Below are 15,844 nucleotides of genomic sequence, written 5' to 3'. Positions count from 1 at the left end.
AGTATGGGACCTGGATATTATAAGTGACCAAAAAAGCTCTTCAAGTTATTTAGTTTTCAAATTTCTCTTACTCTTCATCAGTCTTAAGTAAAAGGAGTAAAGGGTAGGGAAGAGATGATTCTTTAAAATAAAGCTGTTAGGTCAGATATACATGTAAATTAACATTTTATAGTAAAAAGAACTCTACCCCCAGAAGAGCAATGCTTTCCCCGAGCCAAAACAGACTGCTTGGACAGTTTTTGGTATCCTTACCGATTCAAACAATACTACCTGTATTTAAAAAAGAAAATTAAAGTGCATTTCTGAAATACAATAAACACCTCAGTAGGGAATCATGTTATTTATGTAATGTTTGAGTTACTGTGGTAACAGAATAATGGCCCTCCAGAGATGCTCATGTCTTATTCTCTGGAATTTGTAAATACGCTACCTTACATGGCAGACAGACTTTTACAGATGCGATCAAGGTTAAGGAGTTTTAGACGGGATGATTATCCTGGATTATCTGGGTGTGTTCAGTCAAATTCACGCGTCCTTAAAAGCAGTGAACCTGTCCCTACTACGGCCAGAGATAGAGAAGCAGTAACAGAAGGGTCGGAGAGACGCAGTGCAGCTAGTGATGAAGATGATGAAGATAATGAAGACAGAGGATTTGGTCACTAGCCAAAGGATGGGAATGACCTCTAGGAGATGGGCGTGAAGCGCAAGCAAATGAACTCCTCCCCTGAGCCCCCAGAAAGGAACACAGCCTCGCAGACACCTTGATTTTAACCCAGTGAAAGCCATGTCAGACATCTACCCCAAAAAACTTGAAGATAATAAATTTGCATGGTTCTAAGCACCAAGCTTGTAGTAATGTGTTCCGCAGCACACACAAAAAATGAATACAGTAGTCTATCCTGTTCAACAGATAATGAAGAGAATTTCCTTTTGGAGAAAATAATGGGATGTCCTATTAAGAACAAAATTTGCCTACTGACCAAGTAAAATTTAAGGTAGAGTCTTTCCATAAAATTTTGTAAATACATGCTTTAAATCCATTTTAAGCTTTTCAGACAACGTTCCAATGGTAAGTGTTAACAACTGGGTGAGTCGACAAATCTTGCTGCCATGTGACTCAGCTCCCTAGTGCAAAAACAAGTCTGTGACACCAAAAAGAAGCCAGTATGAGGTGATCACCCTTCCCCATTCCTGTAGATTACTCACTCAATGAATTCCTCTTTACACTGCTGTAGCATCTCACACGTCTGCTGGATCTCTTGCTCACTCAAAAGTACCAACATTCCAATAGTTAGGTGAAGCTTTCTGGGATTCTGGAAAATGGTGCTATCAACCCCATGATCCTGTTATCAAAGGGAGAAAAATAAGAAACTCAGCCCACATAAAAGTAAATGGCAGGAGGAGTGCCTGGGCAGCTCAGTAGGTTAAGCGTCCGACTTCGGCTCAGGTCAGGATCTTGCAGCTCGTGGGTTCAAGCACCGCATCAGGCTCTGTGCTGACAGCTGGGAGCCTGAAGCCTGCTTTGGATTCTGTGTCGCTGGCTCTCTCTGCCCCTCCCCAGCTTGTGCTCTGTATCTCTGGCTCTCAAAAATAAATAAACATTAAAAAAAAAAAAAAGTAAATTGCAGGAATACAATTTAGGGTCCAGAGATAAGCCCATGCATCTATGACCAACAGATTTTCAACCAGGTGCCAAGTCAATTTAATGGAGAAAGAAGAGCCTCATCAACAAATGGTGCTGGGACAACTCAATAACCACATGCAAACAAATGAAGTTGGACCCAAACCTCTACCATATACAAAAATTACATCAAAACGGATCAATGATCTAAATATAAAAGCTAAAATTATAAAACCCTTAGAAGAAAGAGTTTTCTTAGGGGAAAATCTTAATGACCTTGGACTTGGCAATGGATTGTTAGATATGACATCAATGGTATGGGCAACAAAAGAAAGAAATAGACAAATGAGACTTCACCTAAATTAAAAACTTTTGTGTATCAAAAGACACTATCAAGGAAGTAAAAAGACAACCTACAGAATGACAGAAATATTTGCAAACCATGTATCTGATGAGGGTGTGTATCTATAATATATAAAGAACACAACTAAAAAAAAAACCCCAATTTTTAAAATAGAAAATGAACTTAAGTAGTCATTTTTCCAAAGAAGAAATACAAATGGCTAACAAGCACATAAAGATGGTAACTTCATGAGTCATTAGGGGAATGCAAATCAAAACCATAAGATACCATTTCATACCCAGTAGGCTGGCTATAATCAAAAAAGTAGAAAATAACAAATGCTGGCAAGGATGTATTTAATGGATACAGAATTTCCTCCTGGGGTGATGAAAATGTTTCCGAATAATATGGAGCTGGTAGATGCACAACTCTGTAAACGCACTAAATGCCATTCAATCATTCACTTTAAAATGGCTAATTTTGTGTTATGTGAAATTCCCCTCAAAAAAAATTGTTTTGTAAAAAAGGAACTGACAGCCTGATATAATGGCATGTCCAGGAAAAACAGAATGCCATCTAAATGTAGGCTCTCAGAATATCTTTTGCTCCTTTATCAGCTTTGTTAGGCCCAGAGCAACCAGGCCTTTTATGGGATTCCCCAAAGAACAATATATTCTTTATAAAAAATGTTGCTTCTATCTTAGCAGACACTGTAGTATTTCCAGGTAAAATACTAGGTGTTAAGAATAAATTCTCCCAAGCAAAGAGATGAGTGAAAAATGAATCTGGAGAAATATCTAGACACTGGAGTTGCCACATCAAATATAGCTATCCTTTTGTGTCATTCATCATTCTCTGCACTTTAAATAAAACATTTGTCTCTGGGTAGCAAAAATAGTAAATATGCTCCTATATCTTCCTTTAAAAAAAAATGATGTGAGGAGCACCTGGGTGGCTCAGTCGGTTCACCGTCCAACTTTTGATTTCAGCTCAGGTCACAACCTCAATAGTTCCTGAGTTTGAGCCCCACATCAGGCTTCAGGCTGACAGCACAGAACCTGCTTGGGATTCTCTCTCTTCCTCTCTGTCTCTGCCCCTCCCCTGCTCATGCTCTCTCTTCCAAAACAAATGAACTTAAAGTGTAAAAGTCAGTGATATTTACTGTATTCACAATGTTACGCAACCATCAGCTCTCTTTACTTTCAAAACTTTTTTCACCCCATAAAAACATTCTATAATCATTAAAGAATCACTTCCCGTTCTCCATCATTCATCCCCTGATAACCTCTAATTTGCTTTCTGTCTCTTTTGATTTGCCTGTTCTGGATATAGCATATAAAAGGAATCATATAATATATATGACTTTCATGTCTGGCTTCTTTCACTTAGCAAGTACTCAAAGCTCATCCAAGTTGTACCACGTATTGGTAGTTCATTCCTTTTTATGGCTGAATAATATTCCATTGTATATATAAAATAACTGGTTTATTCATTCATCCCTTGATGGCCGTTTGGGTTGTTTCCATCTTACAGATATTATAAATAATGCTGCTATAACATTCATGTACAAGTTTCTGTGCCACCATGTTTTCAATTCTTTTGGGTACATACCTAAGAGTGGAATTGGTGGGTCATGTGGTAATTCTATGCTTAATTTTTTGAGGAACCACTAAACTGATTTCGACAACAGCTGAGTCATTTTACATTCTTAGCATTACTGTACAACGGTACCTATTTCTCTCCACCTTTGCCAACACTTACTACTTTCCTTTTAGGGGTGCCTGGGGTGGTTCAGTTGGTTAAGCATCTGACTCTTGATTTCCACTCAGGTCATGAGCTCACAATTGTGAGATCAAGCCCCACATTGGGCTCTGTGCTGGGCATGGAGCCTGCTTCAGATTCTCTCTCTCCCTTTGCCCTTCCCATGCTTGTGTGCGCGTGTGCACGTGCTCTCTCTCTCTCAAAAAAAAAATCTTTATTACAGCCATCCTGGTGGGTATGAGGTGCTATCTCACTGTAATTTTGATTTGCATTTCCTTGTTCACCTATGACGTTGATCGTCTTTTCATATCTTTGTTGGACATCTCTTCTGGAGAAATGTCTATGCAAATTCTTTGCCCATTTTCTGTCTTCTTATTGTTGAGTTATGGAATTCTTTATATATCCTGATACTAGTCCTATACCAGATCATGAATCCCTTTTGAAGGTAAGTAGGTCTCAAGTTTTATTACATTCATTATGCAAATGAAGACAAGGAAAAGAGTTGAGAATCTTCTCCTCCAACAAGAGCAAAGCTATAATTCTATTTTTGAATTGCAAGTTCTGGGCCCATATTCTAATCCTTGGACAAATAAACCATCCCAAAGGCAGAGAAATGTATTTCTCAAACACAGCTTACATTCTGTTCTTGGTTTGCCAAAGACTGCCTAATTTTTGCCTTGGCAACAGGAGTTAATGGATTATTCATTTTGTAAGTGTTAATGGAGCTTGAGCTATTTTTATATCTGATGAAGAGTTTTGTGATTCTACACATCAACCCAAATTGCCTCATTTAATGAAAGTGATTTTAAGGAACAATCAGCTTTGAATGTGTCAAGGAAGGCAAAGTGAAGTATTTATCACCCCAGCTGCTCTAACCTTTGGCAGAACCTGTCATTTTAGAAAGGCATGCGAAGTGTTAAAAAGCCCCTCAAAAGATTCCAATATGCACAACTTCATCCCAAACTACAGTTGAGAATTGCTCCCTTAGCAATAAGAGCTAATATTTTTTTAGCCCTTACTCTCTTCCAGGCATTTCCTATGCACTTTACATAGACAGACACCCTATGAGGAAAGATGTATTATCCCCATTTTACAGATGAGGAAACTGAGACAAAGAAATAAAGTCACTTTCCCAAAGCAACACTGCTAGAAAGGGATGAAGCCAAAATTCAAACCCAAGCAGTCAGGCCTGCACTTTTTATGAATATTATATTGCCTCACTAGTAACAGCTACCCAGAAGAGGCTGGGACAATATGATCATCACTCAAAGGCAAATCCTTACACATTTCAACAAAGCTCACACAATAAATGGATCTCATCATTAAACTAATAGCGCAAATCCCATAATTCTCTGAAAATTGATATTAATATTTGCCTTTTCTTGATATGACACCATAAAAGCATGATCTTTAAAAGAAAAAAAGGATGACTTGAACTTGATCAGAATCAAAAACTCATACTTCAAAAGACTCCATTAAGAAAATTAAAAGAGGGGAGCCTGGCTGGCTCAGTCAGTTGAGTGTCCGACTTCGGCTCAGGTCATGATCTCACAGTTTGTGGGTTCGAGCCCCACATTGGGCTCCGTGCTCACAGCTCAGAGCCTGGACCCTGCTTCAGATTCTGTGTCTCCCTCTCTCTCTGCTCCTCCCCTGCTTGCACTCTCTCTCTCTTTCTCTCTCTCTCTCTCTCAAAAAAATGAATAAACATTAAAAAAAAAACTTAAAAAAAAAAGAATATTAAAAGACAAGGGGCACCTGGGTGGCTCAGTCAATTAAGTGTCTGATTCCTGGTTTTGGCTTAGGTCATGATCTCGTGGTTCATGGGTTCGAGGCCCACATCAGGCTCTGCGCTGACAGTGCAGAGCCCTTTCTCTCTGCCCTTTCCTTCTTGTGTTCTCTCTCAAAATAAATAAAAAATAAGAAAAAAATGAAAAGACAAGAAACAGAGAAAAATATCTTGGAGAAAAATATTTACAAATCATATATTTGATAAATATATTAAAAATTCTTAAAATTCCATAATAAAAAGATAAATAATCCCACTTAAAAATGAGCAAAGAGGGGCGCCTGGGTGGCGCAGTCGGTTAGGCGTCCGACTTCAGCCAGGTCACGATCTCGCGGTCCGGGAGTTCGAGCCCCGCGTCAGGCTCTGGGCTGATGGCTCGGAGCCTGGAGCCTGTTTCCAATTCTGTGTCTCCCTCTCTCTCTGCCCCTCCCCCGTTCATGCTCTGTCTCTCTCTGTCCCAAAAATAAATAAACGTTGAAAAAAAAAAAAAATTAAAAAAAAAAAAAAAAATGAGCAAAGAATCTGAATAGACATTTCACCAAAGAAGATATATTAATGACTAAAAAATGTGTGAAAAGATGTTCAGTATCATTAGTCATCATGGAAATGCACATCAAAACCAAAATGAGGGGGCTCCTGGGTGGCTCAGTCAGTTAAGCATCCAACCTCGGCTCAGGTCATGATCTCATGGTTCATGAGTTCCAGCCCCACATCGGGCTCTGTGCTGATAGCCCAGCGTCTGGAGTCTGCTTCAGATTCTGTGTCTCCCTCTCTCTCTGCCCCTCCCCTGCTCACGCTCTGTCTCTCTCTCTCTCTCAGAAATAAATAAACATTAAAAAAAAAAAAAAAACAGACAATAGCAAGTGTTGGTAAGGACATGGGGAAACCGAACTGCTCACAGATTGCTGGGTTAAAGGGCCATGACATCTGCAATGCACTCTAAAGTAGTTCAAAAAGAAAGAAAAAAAAAGAGAGAGAGAATGATAAAACTAAAATAGAGTAAAATATTAACTACGGGTGAAAATGAGTAAAGGGTAGTGTCCTCAGTCTTCCACCCTTTCTGTGAGTTTAAAATTATTAATATCCTATTGCTGCTGTAACAAATTACTACCAACTTGACAGTTTAAAACAGCACAAACTGGGGAACCTGGGTGGCTCAGTTGGTTAAGCGTCCGACTTCAGCTCAGGTCATGATCTCACCAGCTCATCAGTTCAAGCCCCACGTCGGGCTCTGTGCTGACAGCTCAGAGCCAGGAGCCCACTTTGGATTCTGTGTCTCCCCCTCTCTCTGCTCCTCCCCCACTCATGCTCTGTCTCTCTCTCACTGTCTCCTTCAAAAATAAACAAACATTAAAAAAAATTGTTTAAATAAACAAAATAACACAAATTTTTTATCTTACTACCTAGCAGAAGGAAGATCTAGAACTTTTCTTTCCTTACCTTACTCTCTGAGAGCGTATCACTTCAGTCAACCTAAGTTTGCTTGCCAAGACAACACTGAATACCGGGGGGGGGGAGGGGGGGGAACCATGGAGAACACAAAAGAGCAGGAAAAAGAACAGATGGAATACCTAAAGGCCACATAATATGAACTCTTTTGGAGAACTCTGAGTCATAAGCCTTCAGTCTTTAACCGTATGGGAGGTTATATAATGTATACGTAATCCTATTGGACAGTCTTTCTTTTTTTTTTTAAATTTTTTTTTAATGTTTATTTACTTTTGAGACAGAGAGAGACAGAGCTTGAGCGAGGGATGGACAGAGAGGGAGACACAGAATCTGAAGTAGGTTCCAGGCTCTGAGCTGTCAGCACAGAGCCCGACGCGGGGCTCGAACTCGTGAACCACGAGATCATGACCTGAGCTGAAGTTGGCCGCTTAACCGACTGAGCCACCCAGGCGCCCCGGACAGTCTTTCAATAAATGAAGAAACTCCCGGAATTGTAGCAATGCCATCTATTGAGAAAACCTTTTCTCTTACTGAATTATCTAAATTTAATGTGGAATGAGAGGCCCCTGGTGGCTCAGTTAGTGAAGCAGTCAGTTAAGTCTTGATTTTTGGCTCAGGCCATGATCTCACAGTTTGTGGGATTGAGCCCCACAGAGGGCTCTGTGCTGACAGCACAGAGCCTGCTTGGGATTCTCTCTCTTCCTCTCTCTCTGCCCCTCCCCCAATGCACATGTTCCCTCTCTCTCAAGATAAATAAATAAACTTTAAAAAATTAAATTAATGTGGAACCAATCTTCAAGGCAGTGACATAATCCTCTAGAGCCATTATTTTTCTTTGCTCAGAATACATCATATTCCCAGCCACAAGCATCTTCACTGAAATGAACAAAGACCAACATCAAATTCTGTACTCCAGGGGTTTTAATTACACTGGGCCCTGCTCCAAGTTCACCATTACTCAGAGCTAGAACTATTTTATTCCATTAGGTTGGACAACCAAGCTGGCGCCTGAAAATTCTAATGGTGGTGACTTTCCACCCAACAAGAATAAGCAAAGGGTGAAGTAACAGAATTCCCTAGGGCAGGTGTGCCTAGATTGAAGGGGAAAAAAAAGTGTTTCTTATGGCTAAGCCATACCATAAGCCTCAGTTTCTTTATTTGTTAGATAAGGTCTCATCCAAGGAGAAAATGATGCACAAACTACCTCCACAGAAAGCATATGTGCAGTCCTAACCCACAGTTCAGAGTTCAAAGTCACAGTCTTACTGAGCAGTCCCAGGTGCAAGACCTTAACCCTCTCATTCAAACTGCAACTCCATGATCTACCATTAGCAATCACCACACCATCACAGGCCTTTCATTGATTGCATTTTTAATCCAGCACCTGGGCTCCACTGGGGCAGAAATACTGGCAATGCTATCAGCATGAACAAGTAATAAAGAATAGTGAAATCTAAAAATGTCAAGCTTGGGGAAAAGGCCAGTATAGAGAAGTATGGATTAGATCACCATGGAGCATTCACTCTCTCTGCTTCCTTAAAGCCCTAGGTAGAACTCAATCATCCTCTCCACGCAGATGGGATATAATCAGGTGCATCTGGCAGAGCCGTCAGCAAGCAGAAGGGAAGCCTCTGGGCTGTTACATGTGAGTTAAGAAAAGAACACCTATGAATCTAATCCAAACCTGTACCACCCAGAAGCACTTGCCTTGACAGTACATGCTGAGAGCCAGAGACATAAACAAACAAACAAACAAATCCTCAATTAAATTCACATATATCATCTTCTAGGAGCTCCAGGCATAACAAAGGTTTGTGCTTTAGCTAAGGCCTTTAACCCAGAATACAGAGTCTAGGGTCCTAATTCCAACTCTGTTACAAACCAGCTGTAATTAGGCAAGCCATTTAACTTCTGACCTCGGTTTCCTCCTCTGTAACATAAAGGAGATGCCTCATTTACCTCTACGTCAAAGGTATTAAGAATTTTTTACGTGCTCCCACAAAACATATAATTAAGTACAAAATAGGATTTATGAGGGACCCACCGATTCACTTCTTGATATTCCATGCAAAGAAAAAGAGGAAATAAACATGGAAGCCTTCCCTGTGCTCATTATATTTTCTTTCTTTTTTTAATGGCCAAATCCCATAAAATCACTTCTGGGCAGGTGACATAAATCTCATTCACATTGGAAAGTTATTCAAACAAGGCAGACTGGTGAAAAGAACATTAATTAGTCTTTGCAACCACACAGGCCTACGTTCAAATTCTAATTCTGCCACCTATCAGCAGTGTGACTCAATCATTCTGAAACCCAACTTCATTATCTACAAAAAAGACAACATTTTCCTCTCAAAGTTGTTCTGAGGATTAAAAGAAATCTGGTACATAGCAGTATGGAATAAATACAGGCTCCCCCTTCTTCCTGCTTCTTATGTGACCATGTACCACTCTAAACAAATGCCATCTTTGCTCTCTTTTACAAAGCACCACCAAGAGCTAAATTAGGCTCTGCTAAGTCATTTCTATGTAAGAATGTTCACAAACACTGACTTTGAGAGTCTCTATATGTTATTAATATCTTCAGTATTAATATCTTCAGATACTAAAGTATCTTCAGTTGAATAAGTTTCAGAAAAGAGTTTGAATTCTTGTGGCTTATAAATTCTGTCCAGATGTAATTACAGGAAAAGTGGAAATTCTTAAAAACAAAGGACAGGGGTGCCTGGGTGGCTCAGTCAGTTAAGCATCCGATCTTGATTTCAGCGCGGGTCATGATCTTGTGGGTTCATGAGTTCGAGCCCCACATGGGGCTTCTCACACTGACAGTACGGAGCCTGCTTGGGATTCTCTCTTTCTCCCTCTCTGCCCCTCTTGTGCACGCACTTTCTCTCTCTCTCTCTCTCTCTCTCTCTCTCTCTCTCTCTCTCTCTCTCAATTAAACTTAAAAAGCAAAACAGGGGCGCCTGGGTGGCTCAGTCGGTTAAGCATCTGACTTCGGCTCAGGTCATGATCTCACGGTCTGTGAGTTCGAGCCCCGTGTCAGGCTCTGTGCTGACAGCTCAGAGCCTGGACCCTGCTTCAGATTCTGTGTCTCCCTCTCTCTCTGACCCTCCCCCGTTCATGCTCTGTCTCTCTCTGTCTCAAAAATAAATAAACATTAAAAATAACTTTTTTAAAAAAAAGCAAAACAAAGGACAAATATTGAAACATCAGATTTTACACTGACCAGAAAAAAAAGAATGCACTAAATACTCTTCCCCATTAAAAAGGAGCAAAGAGCATCTCCCCTTCACTAAAGAATGGATCCCTTTTGTCTTTGACGAGCACAATGAAGAGTCAAACCTACTTTTCTTAAAGCTTAACTATTCCTCCATAAGTAAGGTGTAAGCACTAATTAACAATCCATCTACCAACCTATATTTATTCCCAAAGAAAGACACCGATCACTCACACATTAGTAATGGATTAACAGTACACCACCTCTTCAAGGCAGACCCTTTGCTTCTTCCTGATGCCATGCTTTCCTTCATCTCCCATACTGTCATCCTTGGTATTATTACAAAAAGAGCTAACATTTATACAGTACTAGCTAGGTGCCATGCTCTGCATATAGCTTAAACACCTTAATTTATTGACGTATTTACTCTTCATATCAACAGTAAGATAGGTGCTATTGTTATCCCCACTTTAGAGAAGCCTTCTGAAACATTTCTTGAATACGTCCCCTCCTGAATACACCAGCGATCTAGTCTCTTTTTTTCCAACAGACTACATCAGTAGATTCTGACTGCTAGCTGCCTTTGGTACCCCACTCCTTAACTCTCAATCCATTCTCCACACTGCCTTCAGAATTATTTTTCTACAATGCTAAGTTAATCACACGATCCCTACTTAAATTCTTTACTAGTTCCTGACTATAAGATATACCTCAAATCCTTAACCCCCACAAGATCTTTTACCACCTGTATACCATTTACCTTTCCACTCTTCCCTACCCTACCCACTTTCTAGATTCCAATCTTAAAAAACTCCTCACTCTCCCCAGAAAACAGCAGACTAGAATGCTGCCATACCTTGCAAGTGCCATTTCCTCTGCCCAGAATGCTCATCCCCCATTTGCCAACCTGGCATAAACTTTTGCTCTTCCTTCAAGACTCTGCCTCCCTCATTAAACCTTTTCCATCCACTGGAGAACCTCTTCCGTGGGTACCCACTGCAGTCCCTTCTAATGGCACCTATCTCACAGTGCTATAACTATTTCCATAAGAACGCTATTTTTGCTGCCAGAGTATGGCATCTGTAGGAGTAGAGTCCAATGTTAGTACATAATACATAGCCTGGCAAATCGCAGACATTTAATAAATAGTGAATGAATTCGTAAACAAAAAACATTTACTTGTTCATAACAACTGTTGCCATCCAAATGGTGTAATATATGAATCTTGTAAACATTTCTTACTTTCCTACCCCACAGGAGGACTCAGGAATTTACAAGTTTTCTTACTACCAAGGACAATTATTCCATCTCCATCCTAAATTAGTTCATAAGATAATTACAAATCCCACAACTCTCCTTATATATGAAGAATCCTAAATTATATACCAAAGCTTTTACATATAAATTTTCTTCAGAGAAATAACACTAAACAGAAAAATAATCCCAATTGGGGGAGGGGAGACCCAGAACCATTAGTCATTTCTGCCCAGTGTCAGCCTTCACACTACAATGTGAGCAGAATTATGTAGTTTCTGGAGCTATAACCTATTCAGGTTCTCCAGGCAGCCTGAGAAATCCCCTGTTGCTATAAGCCCTCAGAATGTTCCACCAAACACAGTTTTGAATTACTGTTTTTCATTACTGATGTGCTTTCTACCAGACCCTGCTGTGAGATAAAATGGAATTATAGCAGCATTACCAGCTATAGAATGACTGAGAGATATACAAGGTTTTAATATACTTCTTGAACTCACAGTGAGACATCTTTGAATCTTAATGCAAGAGAGGAAAGAGTAAAAAAATAAGGCACAGTTTATCTGCAGATCACACAAATGAAAAATACCTTGTTGATGTCTGTGAGCAGCTAAATCCTACATTAAATACTCAGGCTCAGAGAATTGAAGCACAGGGATGATCATGATAATGTCTGTAGTGAAATAACATTTCTTATAAATTGATCAGCACTAAAGAAGGTGATTTCAGAAAACGCTCTTCTAAAAGGTAAGTTCAGTTTCCTTGGAGAGTCAAGGGTAAGGTCAAGGACGAGCATGCTACCAAATAAAGAGAAAAGAGGCCAAGTATTTGAAAGGGAGAAGAGTTCAAGGAAGGGTGAGGGAAGGATAGGATGAGACCTGGGAGTAGAAAGTCATCTGCTGTATCTAAAATGTGACCTTCACAATAATGTTTAAAAATGAAAACTGGGGGGACTGGGTGGCTCAACTGGTTAAGCATCTGACTCTTGGTTTCAGCTCAGGTCATGATCTCACAGTTTGTGAGCTCAAGCCGTGTTGGGCTCTGGGCTGACAGTGTGGAGCTTGCTTGGGATTCTCTCTCCCTCTCTCTCTGCCCCTCCCCTGCTCGCAGGCTCTCTCTCAAAAATAAATAAGTAAACATTTTTTAAAAATGAAAATTAATATCTGTGGTAGGCAGAATTCTAAGAATGGCCTTCAATGACTCTCAGCCTCATATAACCCCCTCTCCTCCTCTGACTGGGGGGTGGAACTTGTGGATGTGATGAGACATCATTGCTATAATTATACTATGTTACATGGCACAGCTGACCTTAAGATAGGGAGATTATCCCAATGCACCTGACCTATACACATGAGCTCCTTGAAAAAGGCAGAGGGTTCTCTGATGACAAAAGTCAGAGATTTGAAACACAAGAGGAATTTAATAGAAGCTAGTCAAGGAAATGGGGCCTTCAGGCCTACAGCCACAGAGAAGTGAATTCTGCCAATAACCTGAACACATTTGGAAACAGATTCTTACCCAGGGCCTCCAAATAAAAGACCAGTTTGGGGGGGGGGGTCATCTGGGTGGCTCAGGTGGTTAAGCATCCAACTACTGATTTCGGCTCAGGTCATGATCTCATGGTTCATGAGACTGAGCCACACATCAGGCTCTGTGCTGACAGTGCAGAGCCTGCTTGGGATTCTCTTTCTCCCTCTCTCTCTGCCCTTCCCCCACTTGTGATCTCTCGTTCTCTTAAAATAAATAAACTTATGGGGTGCCTGGGTGGCTCAGTCGGTTAAGTGCCTGACTCTTGATTTCAGCTCAGATCATGATCTCACAGTTCGTGAGTTTGAGTCCCATATTGGGCTCTGTGCTGAATCCTGCTTGGGATTCTCTGTCTCTCCCTCACTCTCTGCCCCTCCCCTGCTCACTCTCTCTCTCTCAAAATAAATAAATAAACATTAAAAAAAAAAAAAAAAAAAGACCAGTTTGGCCAACACTTTGATCTCAGCCATGTAAGACCCTAAGCAGGAAACCCACTGAACCCACCAGGTCGTCTGATCTACAGAACTACTACAGGACTGTGAGATGACAGATAGGTATGTTTTAAGCTGCCAAGATTGACGTAATTTACTATGCAGCAACAGAAACTAATACACTAAATAGGGTACAAATATAAACTAATAAACTCATAGTTCATAGTACCTTTCACCCCCCCCCCCACCCAGAGATCCCAAAAGGACTTGATATATTTGACATAGGCTACACAGGAGGATAAATTCACCTTTTAAAAATAATATTAATATTTGATAATAATGTTAATAAATTACTTTAAAAAGATCCTTCCATCCTGATTCAGGATGAAAGATGGACATCCCTAATGAACAAAAGTTCTTCTTTTTTAAACAATTAGGGAATAAGAGGGGCACCTGAGTGGCTCAGTTGGTTGAGCATCTGACTTCAGCTCAGGTCATAATCTTGTAGTTCACGAGTTTGAGTCCCACATCGGGCTCACTGTTGTCAGCATAAAGCTCACTTGGGATCCTCTGTCCCCTTCTCTCTGTCCCTGTCCTGCTTGCACTCTCTCTCTCTCCCGAAAAAATAATAAATAAACATTAAAAAAATTCACTTACAAAACCAAAACAATTAGAGAATAAGAGATGATTTGAAGTTGAAAAACCCAAGCACAACTAGGAAGGCTTTGCTGTTCTTTTTCTAAATCCTCAAATACTATGTATATTACTATCCAATTTTAGTAAAGACTGGTCTCATTGAAATACTTGCTCAGGGCACCTGGCTGGCTTAGTCAATGGCGTGTGACACTCTTAAATCTCAGTGTTGCCAGTTCAAGCCCCACGTTGGATGCAGAGATTACTTAAAAATAAAATCTTAAAAAAAAAAAAAAAAAAAACACTCACTGAAAAACTGGTGAAACTGGTTAACAGACAAGCAGTCATCAAATATCTTCAATTTCTTTATTTTTTCAATGTATTTTTTATATTTTATAAGTAATCTCTATGCCTAATGTGGGACTCGAACTCCCGACCCTGAGATTGAGAGTAACACGTTCCACCAACTGAGACAGCCAATTTCAATTTCAACACCACTCACATAATTTCCTGCAGTGACTCCCGGAACTAACCTCCTGTATTTGTTATATTGCACTGTATGAATTAGAGTAGTGACTAGGTCGCACACAACCCTGTATCATTCACTCTACTTTAGGATGGTAGCACCCACTAACTGCAATATCTTGGGCAAGTTACCCTCCCTAAATTTCCATTTCTTCATCAGTTAAATGGGATACTAATACCTATCACACAGGGATAGACTGCAGATTAAACAAAATAAACACAGGAACCTATCCAGCACACTGCAAGAGCTCAACAATTACTTGCTATTTTATATGTCACTCAATGTTGAATAAATGAATAAAAATAGTGGTAAACCCGGCCCTATTTATAATATTACAATTTATTAGAAGCATTGTTCATAATAGCCCCAAAGTGGAAACAACCCAAATGTTCAAGTGATGAATACAGGAACAAAATGTGGTATATACCCATACAATGGACTATTTTTCAGCCACAGAAAAAATGAAGTAGTGCTACATGATAAACTATGGATAAACCTTGGAAACTTTATAAGTGAAAGATGCCAGACACAGAAAGCTATGTGCCATATGATTTCATTTACATGAAATATTCAAAATAGACAAATCCATGGTGAAAGTAAATGAGTGGTTGTCAGAGTTTGGGAGGAGGAGGCAATGGGGAGTAACAGCTTAATGGATAGGGATTTCTTTTGGGGGGCAATGGAAATATTATGGAATTAAGACAGTGGCGATGGTAGCACAATGTAGTGAATATATCACTGAACTGTGCAATTTAAAAATGGGAATTTTATGTTACATGAATATCTCAATTTCAAAATATATGAGAATATCTCCTTTAGCCCACGGAAAATTAACTCCCATAGCACTTGTCCTTCTGCCATCAATAACTATAAAAACGAGATAAAATATATAAAACAAATGTTTCTGGACATTAGATTAACAGATGGTCCTGAACGGTGACACCTACGTTAGGAGAAAAAAGCAAACTGAACCCCATCCTGGCTTTTTGAGTGGAGACAATTTCCAGACAGTAGCACAGAGTGGGAAACCCAGAGTCCAGTGATCCCAATGAGTTGAAGTGACAAAAAGTGGAATTCAGGAAATGAATGCCAAGGCAAATAAAATTTGAAGGGCCAAGTGTGAAAGAGGAGGAAGCTAAGTTTTAAAAAGATGGGAAGGGGGGAGCTCAAGAGATCTGCATAAAGTCTCTTTGAGACTCTGGCTGAACAAAAATCTGCACATGCAGAGGGTGAAATCCACAAGACAAGAACAGAAGCTGTAAGCCAAACAATACCCAAAGCTCAAAGAGCAGG

General features: G+C 40.0%; 1 protein-coding gene across 5 annotated transcripts in view; it reads right to left on the bottom strand.

Annotated features, from left to right (window-relative positions):
* Nucleotides 1-15,844, bottom strand: part of ASCC1 (activating signal cointegrator 1 complex subunit 1) — a 108,570-nt gene that overhangs the window by 57,807 nt on the left and 34,919 nt on the right. For all 5 annotated transcript variants that reach the window (XR_003972858.1, XM_032595289.1, XM_030334680.1 and 2 more), the window contains exon 6: nucleotides 1,207-1,343. Coding sequence is in view for 4 of the 5 variants with exons in the window: in XM_032595289.1 (XP_032451180.1) it covers nucleotides 1,207-1,343 (137 nt within the window). In the remaining variant the exon portion in view is untranslated. The remainder of the gene's footprint in view (nucleotides 1-1,206; nucleotides 1,344-15,844) is intronic.

This window comes from Lynx canadensis, chromosome D2 (genome assembly GCF_007474595.2).
Source record: "Lynx canadensis isolate LIC74 chromosome D2, mLynCan4.pri.v2, whole genome shotgun sequence".
In the NCBI taxonomy this organism is placed as follows: domain Eukaryota; kingdom Metazoa; phylum Chordata; class Mammalia; order Carnivora; family Felidae; genus Lynx; species Lynx canadensis.
The sequence above is the reverse complement of the archived record's forward strand: the minus strand, read 5'-3'. Positions and strand labels throughout refer to the sequence as shown.